Source organism: Littorina saxatilis, linkage group LG4 (assembly GCF_037325665.1).
Source record: "Littorina saxatilis isolate snail1 linkage group LG4, US_GU_Lsax_2.0, whole genome shotgun sequence".
Taxonomy (NCBI): domain Eukaryota; kingdom Metazoa; phylum Mollusca; class Gastropoda; order Littorinimorpha; family Littorinidae; genus Littorina; species Littorina saxatilis.
The window spans coordinates 5,571,463-5,581,062 of record NC_090248.1 but is presented as its reverse complement, the minus strand read 5'-3'; the positions used below and the strand labels follow the sequence as shown (position 1 = coordinate 5,581,062).

The 9,600-nt window shown below is 40.4% G+C and overlaps 1 protein-coding gene across 1 annotated transcript in view; it reads right to left on the bottom strand.

The window, feature by feature from the left end:
* Window positions 1-430: 430 nt before the first annotated feature.
* The window catches only part of LOC138963941 (multiple epidermal growth factor-like domains protein 11), a 231,214-nt gene continuing 222,044 nt past the window's right edge, over window positions 431-9,600 (bottom strand). Inside the window, exons 13-18 of the mRNA XM_070335797.1 lie at window positions 7,287-7,392; window positions 6,629-6,732; window positions 2,752-2,934; window positions 1,325-1,485; window positions 767-857; window positions 431-546 (exon numbers count right to left, since the gene is read on the bottom strand). Coding sequence (XP_070191898.1) covers window positions 431-546; window positions 767-857; window positions 1,325-1,485; window positions 2,752-2,934; window positions 6,629-6,732; window positions 7,287-7,392 — 761 coding nt within the window. The remainder of the gene's footprint in view (window positions 547-766; window positions 858-1,324; window positions 1,486-2,751; window positions 2,935-6,628; window positions 6,733-7,286; window positions 7,393-9,600) is intronic.

The window sequence follows — 9,600 nt, the reverse complement described above, 5'->3', positions numbered from 1 at the left end:
TTAATGTCAGAATAGCTATATAAACGCTATTGTGTTTTCATCGTAGCAATAGGGTCCGATATTTAGACTCGAACAAGTATAATGCGACTCGTCTTCGACTCGTCGGCATTATACTTGTCTCGTCTAAATATCGGGCCCTATTGCTACGCTGAAAACACAATAGCTGTTATTATTCGGTATGCACATTTCTCAAGTCGATTACAGTATAGCGTTCACGGGATACCTCCAGCTTCGCTGGGAATATGCACACACACACACAAAAAGTAAATAAGAAGAAAAAAAAGAAAGAAAAAAAGTCTTCTTCTTCGAATTAACTTCAATGTCTTCACAACATTATCTTAACTAGCATTCATATAAAACGACATTGAGTTAACATCGAATGTTAGAGTGATTAGCGATTGTTGAGGTAACGATTGATACAAAGAAATGATTAAACATATAAGTAAAAGAAAGTAGCATGTCCCACCGAAACATAGCTCGCGTTAACAAAATCAGTGGCCGTTCCTTCGGAGTATCCATCGCGCAGGACGACTAGGTTGCGGTCATCTGAAAGAATATGTTTGGAATGTAAGATTAGTCCATTTGCATTTCTCATTGACAACGTTTGGCTTTATTTCTTTCTAAAATTGTTAGGTATAAATGGTATTTTTGTAAGTATCGGTCATTGTTAGAAAGCAACATGTTGACTGTTCGAAAGACTCACTAAATACTAAGGATGTTCTCTGACGCATTTTTACATTTCAGCAGCAGTTTATAAAATGCTTACAGGGCAGGATGGCAGCGAATCGGTTCTTCTTGAAGTTCTTTTTCAGCAGGGCGACCTCCTGGGGTACACCTTCAGGCATGCTCTCGAGTGTCTGAAATAGCCACAGACAGGCGTAGACACATCCCGATACACATAAACACACACGCACACATGACGAAAACACGCAGCCACAGACACACAGAGACATACACAGACACAGACAGATAAATACACACACAGACACAGACAGATAAATACACACACAGACACAGACAGATAAATACACACACAGACACAGGTAGACACACACAGAAATACACTGTCGCCGAATTTACAGGGATAACATTCGTACAGCAAACTGTGTTTATAACTTTGCGCTAATCTAGTAGCACTTTAAACTGAATAAATCCATATCAGATCTCTCAGATCTCACGTTCTTTTGGTCGAAAATCTGATATAAACAAAAGTTCCGGAATCAGCAACGTCGCAAAACATGATCAACATGGTTACAAACATATTTTTGCAAGCTTTGCTAATCATTGCCAGCTAAGTTTATGTACACACTAGTTTATCACTTACAGCAAATTCCTCCTTCAGTTTTCCCGAGGCCAGGGCGTCCACCAGGTATTTCTGCACGGCGTCTAGCTTGGGTTGTGACGCCTTGAAGCTGGCGTACACGTCTTCGTCGTTATTGTAATACACGTTATCGCCCTCAGTCGCCTCGTCGTAGTCAGCTGGGTCTAAAACAAACAAGCACAAATTAAACAAGCATACAGAGCATACAAATAACTGAGATAAAACAAGTCGCGTAAGGCGAAAATACAACATTTAGTCAAGTAGCTGTCGAACTCACAGAATGAAACTGAACGCAATGCCATTTTTCAGCAAGACCGTATACTCGTAGCATCGTCAGTCCACCGCTCATGGCAAAGGCAGTGAAATTGACAAGAAGAGCGGGGTAGTAGTTGCGCTAAGAAGGATAGCACGCTTTTCTGTACCTCTCTTTGTTTTAACTTTCTGAGCGTGTTTTTAATCCAAACATATCATATCTATATGTTTTTGGAATCAGGAACCGACAAGGAATAAGATGAAAGTGTTTTTAAATTGATTTCGACGATTTAATTTTGATAATAATTTTTATATATTTAATTTTCAGAGCTTGTTTTTAATCCAAATATAACATATTTATATGTTTTTGGAATCAGAAAATAATGGAAAATAAGATGAACGTAAATTTGGATCGTTTTATAAAAAATATTTTTTTTTTTACAATTTTCAGATTTGTAATGACCAAAGTCATTAATTAATTTTTAAGCCACCAAGCTGAAATGCAATACCGAAGTCCGGGCTTCGTCGAAGATTGCTTGACCAAAATTTCAATCAATTTGGTTGAAAAATGAGGGCGTGACAGTGCCGCCTCAACTTTCACGAAAAGCCGGATATGACGTCATCAAAGACATTTATCAAAAAAAAGAAAAAAACGTTCGGGGATTTCATACCCAGGAACTCTCATGTCAAATTTCATAAAGATCGATCCAGTAGTTTAGTCTGAATCGCTCTACACACACACACACACACACACACACACACACACACACACACACACACACACACACACACACACACACACAAACATACACACACGCACAGACACACACACATACACCACGACCCTCGTCTCGATTCCCCCCTCGATGTTAAAACATTCAGTCATAACTTGACTAAATGTAACAATAAAAACCAAAGCACGAAGCAAACTGGTCGTACGAGACAAATACTTGTTACACACCCCCCCCACACACACACACACACACACACCACACACACACACACACACACACACAATCATACCATTGACAGAGAGACCATACTGTACATACAGGGTTGAGAGTTCCAAAGCAAAAACAGAGTTGTGGAGAGTCTAGAGGAGGCTAAGTAAAGGCTTTACAAAACAGGTATGTTTTGAGTTGTGTTTTGAAGGAGGAAAGGCTACTGGAATCACTGACCTTGTGTTGGGGCAGAGGCTGGGGCTGCTTGCGGTGCTGGCGTGGACTGCTGGTGTGCCGCAATATCCGCGGTGTTGTAGTAAATGTGACCTGAGTCTTCTTGGTTAACTACCCCACTTGGTTTCTTGGCCACCATCGGTTTTACGGCTGCGCTGGGTTTGCTGGATTTGAGAGCCTCGGAATCTGTTGGACATTTTTTTGTTTGTCGTGAACATACCTCAGCCAATTCAATGTACAATGCTAACAACCATGTACTTTACTTATATGTACTTATCGTGAATATCCCAATATGCAGTGTCTTGCACTGGGGTTGCAGTGAGCTATTGCAGTGAAATGATGAAGAAACAATTGTGTGAACTTTGGGAAGTTCACAGCAACATGTCACGAGTTTTCATGCTATATTTCTTCATTTTTTTCCAGACTAGCATCCATTAAAAGAAAGGTTTCAGACATGACTGCCGTGAAAAGGCAGAAGGAAGCAAGTCCATGAAACATGGTTTCGAGAAAATCGACATTTTCTGTTTGCATCACTGTTTTGGAATGAAAAGCTTTAAATGATTTGTTTGTTTGCCGATAACATGTAGGGCATTATTGTGCGTTTCTGCTATGAATATTAAAACCCTCATTTGATTCATCACTTAGAAATACTGATTTTTGTGGACTTACTGCCTTTTGCCGAATTAATTCCCTAAACTCATTCACTCAAAAATAATGGTAAAAGGCAGTAAGAGGACATACTTCTTTCTGCCAAATTATATCCCGACTTAAATCTTATTTTAAAAAAATGGCAAAAAGCAGCATTGGACTTACTGCTTTCTGCCATATTATATCCTGGTCGATATATCTGGCTGAGAAAAGGGCATAGAGCAGCAAGTGGACTTACTGCTTTCTGCTAATTTATTATCTCCGAAAATTGAAAGTTGAAGAAAATACACACAACACTGCTTTTGGAACTTTTTTTCAAATGTGACTTTACGTCCAGTGATTTCGTGAATTTCTGAATGCACAAACAACTTCCTTGGTGAACAATTTGTATTTTCTTTTGTGATTAACTGAGACAAATGTGCCCGTTTTCTTAAATTTCAACACATGCTCAAGTTAGTCTTTGTCTTGGTTCCTCATTTTGCTTATCATTCTGTGGTCGCTCACTCATGATTAACTTTATTGTTAATCCGTTCTTGTGTCATTGATATCGTTTAAAAAGACCATTATTTTTAATACAAGTCTTGATACTCTCTTTTGATATTCACATGACAAATATTGACTTGAACGCAAGTCTTTTAACATTAAAATAAAAATCTAAGAAAACGTTTACACACACACACTCGCTTTTTATCCTGCTGCTTGTCTGTAACACACACACACACACACACACACACACACACACACACACACACACACACACACACACACACACACACACACACACACACACACACACTTTTTCTTTCCTTCTCACTGTCTTTCTCGCTTTCGTTTGCTAATAAGAATTAGAATCCAGGATCCGACAATAAGACGTTTTATTTATTGAGTTTGACTGACGATTTCCAAAGGACACAAAATTAAAGCTACAGCATGACAAAAATAACTAGTGTGTCAAGCCGCCATTATACCAGAATTAAGAATAGGTCATCGTGCAGTCTTGATTTCCAAAGTACACAAAATTAAAGCAACAGCATGACAAAAAGAACTGGTTTGACAAGCCGCCATTATACCAGAATTAACAATAGATAATCGTGCAGTCTTGATTTCCAAAGGACACAAAATTAAAGCAACAGCGTGAAAAAAAGAAATGGTTTGACAAACCGCCAATATACCAGAGTTAACAATATTATCGTGCAGTGTTCACTTTCAGCTGAAGTGTTCCACTTTTGAACAAAATTTGTTTAATTAGTTTTGAAAACTGTGTGATGAACTATATAACCATTTGTGGTTGTACACCATGCGCGCTACATTTGCTAGTAGAATTACATAGTAATTCACACAGTGTTCAACTAGCAAAACCACAAACCTGCAAACTATGATGTAGTATATTCATGTATCACCCCATCTACCCCAGTTACAGTCTACATCCCTTCTAAAACTATTCACTGACATTCTGCCATCCGACTGATGACAATTATCAACTACAGCGATTAACTGGATGTAGATTGTTTTTCCATGAGCCTGTTTGGATAACTAACAAACAACATACAATCCCCCCACGCCCTCCCCCTCCTCGTCCCCAGGTTCTGCATCTCTGCGCTCAGCATCTGTTATTGTCAAACTGAAAGTTGTCAGTATTACTCCTCTTCCTATTCTTTGGCCCATAACCGTCGTATGTTGCTGGCATTTTCATTTGGGCAAGGTCCATTGTGGCCTCTTCTCCTGCAAGCCGAGGTGGTTGTATCTCGCAGTTGCAACCTGCCAGCAACGCTTACACATCTGTCAAATGAAAAAGGCAGCAAAAGTGAGACATTTTATTGACAAATCTCCTTCCCACCCTCCTTCACATCATCCTTTTCCTCTCCCGCGCACATCACCTCCCCCCCCCCCCTCCGGGCTACTATAATGACAAACGATTACTGCTGCTGCTGCTGATGATACTAATACTACTGCAACGAAAATGATGTAAAGATGTTGCTCGTTTTAAAATATACCTCTTCAGCCCGAAAAAAGAAAGGAATGAAAAAATGTTGCACGCTATTTTTGGCTGTGTCAGTGAAACATACCTTGTTTTGGGCCCTTGAACATAAAGGGGCAGTGGTGCATGGCGAGTATCCCTCAGACTGTGTGCTGCAGCTGTCGTCGCTGCCTGTCCCACTTCGAATCACATTTCTGTCAAATACAATAGGACATAATACTTATTCCGATGGTTGGAAGCACAAAGAGACCGGAGAACAATCCTCCAGTATACATGTACTGTCATGCTGTTCCAGATCTAACACGCTGTCAGTGCTCAAGACCACAAGTCACTCATTCTAGATCAAAGCATCTTTGTATTAGAAACATGCTAAATGCATCTATAAATATCATGATGAAAATAGCAGAAGTGAATACTCAAGAAGTCACAGTGGAAGTAGCGTACAACAACAAAACTATAATAAATGGGCATTTGAACTATGGCATTTTACTTGCTAGCTCCGTAATGCAAGTGCACATTGGAATACCCAAATCAGTCAGAAAATCAGTGTTGTCGTTGTAAATTCCCATACACCTATTGAGAGAGAGTCATTTCAGACCGGAACGCAAAACTGCCAACAACAAAAATGAAACAAACAAACCAACTTACTGTTGCTTCGGATAGTTGAACACGTCGGCAGCTCTCATCGCCATTCAGTTCCCCGACAAAGGCCAGGGAAATAATGATACAATAAGCTTAGTTCTGATTGGTTAACCGCAGTCAGGATTACAAAAGGGTGAACGCGATTGGCTAATGGACATAGAGCGCTAAACCATGCAAACTCGTTTTGAGGCTTGCAAGGAAGTAAGTCCAGTGCAAACCTGAAAACCAAAAGTCCCTGGACTTGCTTCCATTTGCCGATTTTTATCCTTCGATTAAATTTTTTTTAGTGGACTTACTTCTTCAAAATGTCCATAAATATTGATCGCACATCTTAGAAATTTTGACACAAGATGCGCCTTTTTCCCCTCTGCATTATGATATGAAAATCTCATTTTTACCAAATTTGGACTTACTGCCTTCTGCCAATACACGGCAGATGAGGCAGAATCGTCAAATGTGCAAATTCGGCAGAAGAATCTGCACGCAAAAAGTTGTATGAGTACAGTTCACTACTATAATCTCAGTTTCTTACCAGGAAGAAATAAATACAACATAACAAATCATGTAGTTAACAGCAATCCACACACACAAACTAGACCAGGGAAAGATTACCTGTGACAGGATCAAAGGACAGTGTTGTCTCTCTGCTGCCGTTAGCAGTTTCCGACGAACTTTCTGTGTATGCTGACCTGGCCTTCGGTTTTTGTTTTCTTCGCCTGTAATCGCAGTATGTTTTGTGAATGATAAATAAAACGTTACATTAGATAATCAAAGAACGAGTCAAAGGGTTCATATTCAAACAGTGAAAATATGTAAATACAATCGACGCAAACACAGAAAGGAGACATAGAAGTAGAAGTAGAGAAAACTAAATCGTTGCACACATCAATACAGTATCTACATTTTACAAAATATAAGTATAGATACATTCCACACAAAGGAGTGCTTTTTGCCCAAACATATCTGCAATACTACTGTTCTGATGATAGGTATTCTATTCGCTTTAAGATGAAAGATTGATTTGCCATCTTAGTTTAGCTTCTTTGTCCGCAAATACACACATTTCTGTTCCGGACAACCCTACATTTTGCAGAGTTGTTTTATCGGGTGTCAAACTACGTCACCAAAACTCATGTTGATATGATAATTACTTCATCTACGTATAGCACATGACAATATAAATTCAAAGTTGTACAAGTCGTTTGTGTTTGCTGTTAACACACCATGGACAATGCTATATGTTAGTAGCTTACTAATTAACATCAGGTACCTTATGATGATGATGGCGATCACCACGCAAAGAGCAATCAACACAACAACACCGCCAGCCGCGCCTCCAATCAGCGGTGTGTTCGAACGAGAGCTGGACACTTGCCCTGTAGATGTCATTGTCAGATCCATGGAATAATCGATGAAATGGTGAAACATGTGAATCAAAAAACGTTCAACCTCAGTTCGCTTTTTCCCTCCCGATTTGTTCTTTGCTACTCGTGACAAGTGGAGGTCAGCTCACACGGACACAAGTGTTAATACATTCTAGAGGAGAAACTGGCCACAAAGCACCCAGTACATGACAAAGAGATAGTAAAATCACCACAATCAAAGAAAATATCACGACCATTCAATAAATGGGATAATATTATCAACATTTTCTGTGAACATGCTTGCACAAATGGCGACCAAAAACGGGTACGCAGATTATAGGAGCGTCTTTGCCGACTTACTTCACGTTCTGTGTTGTTGATAAGAATTGTGTTGTCTCTTTGCTTGTTTAAATAATTATTATCCAAAAAAACCTGATGCATGTCTTGCCATTTTGCCATTTATTGTTTGTCATTGTGAAATGCGAGTGTTTTCCGTGGTGTAATCTGTGTAACGACTAGTGTCACACTTTGGGTACATCACTGCGATCAGCGTAAAGCTCCAAAGGAGATTCAAAGTAGAAAAGCAGATAAAATACCCAAACAAATGCATTCAATATCAATAAAAACGAGCCACAATCCATGCAATGTACTTTCTGTGTACATTTTGCAAATCAAATTTGTTCATGGCGTTTGTTTGTTCGTTTATGGGCTGAAACTCCCACGGCTTTTACGTGTATGACCGTTTTTACCCCGCCATTTAGGCAGCCATACGCCACTTTCGGAGGAAGCATGCTGGGTATTTTCGTGTTTCTATAACCCACCGAACTCTGACATGGATTACAGGATCTTTTTCGTGCGCACTTGGTCTTGTGCTTGCGTGTACACACGGGGGTGTTCGGACACCGAGGAGAGTTTGCACACAAAGTTGACTCTGAGAAATAAATCTCTCGCCGAACGTGGGGACGAACTCACGCTGACAGCGGCCAACTGGATACAAATCCAGCGCGCTACCGACTGAGCTACATCCCCGCCGTTCATCATGGCGTCACATGATGCGTAGGTTACGCTCGACATTCGATTCAAAGTAACTCTACTTTCCTTAAAAATCTTAATTGTGTAAGAACCATGTAGATCAGTGATTGTTTTTCTTTTGTAAATCAGATAATACAGTATTGCTGCTTTATGAAAAGATATATTTCAAGAACAAAACTGCAGATTAAACATTCTGAACATTCCCCCTTTATGTTACCAGTACTGGAAAACAACTTTCCTATTAGTCTACCGGCTCTCTTCACAAGCCACATACAATCAATAAACAAACCAATTAGTCTCTGAATAGGTATGGCGTACTCGTACATGAGACTTAAAATTACAGCCAGAAAGGAAAACTTTACGAACCCAAATCGAGTATACCAGAACTTAATATTTCCAACCACAGATATGCACCTCCACAAAAACACATGTGTTAACAACGGACGTTTGGCAGGCTTATAATTACGGACATGGTGCATTTGTGAATATCGTCAAAGAAATGAGCAGAGTTCACAAGTTGACCACGACTAGTTTTGTGTTTATGCGCTAGGCCCCCTCAACGTTAGGGGAACAATATTAATTTTTGACTTTGACTGGGATTTTTCATCGATTAGAGAAAATTATAAAATACAAAAGCAAAACGACAAATGCCATTAGTGTATTCTACGTATCGAGGGTGCTTGTCAAGAGTGAGATAGGGGGTCGGACGGGAGGTAGAGGTTAGAGGGGGGGGGGAGGAATAAGAGGTAGAGGTTAGGGGGGGGGGGAGGAATAAGAGGTAGAGGTAAGGGGGGAGGAATAGGAGGTAGAGGTTAGGGGGGGGGGGAGGAATAAGAGGTAGAGGTTAGGGGGGAGGAATAAGAGGTAGAGGTTAGGGGGGAGGAATAAGAGGTAGAGGTTAGGGGGGGAGGAATAAGAGGTAGAGGTTAGGGGGGAGGAATAAGAGGTAGAGGTTAGGGGGGGAGGAATAAGAGGTAGAGGTTGGGGGGGGGGGAGGAATAAGAGGTAGAGGTTAGGGGGGGAGGAATAAGAGGTAGAGGTTAGGGGGGGAGGAATAAGAGGTAGAGGTTAGGGGGGGAGAAATAAGAGGTAGAGGTTAGAGAGGGGGGGAAGGGGTAGGATGGGAGATATAAGTTAGAATGTGACGTAGAGGTAAGGGTATGAGGTAGGGTAAGGGGGGGTTAGACA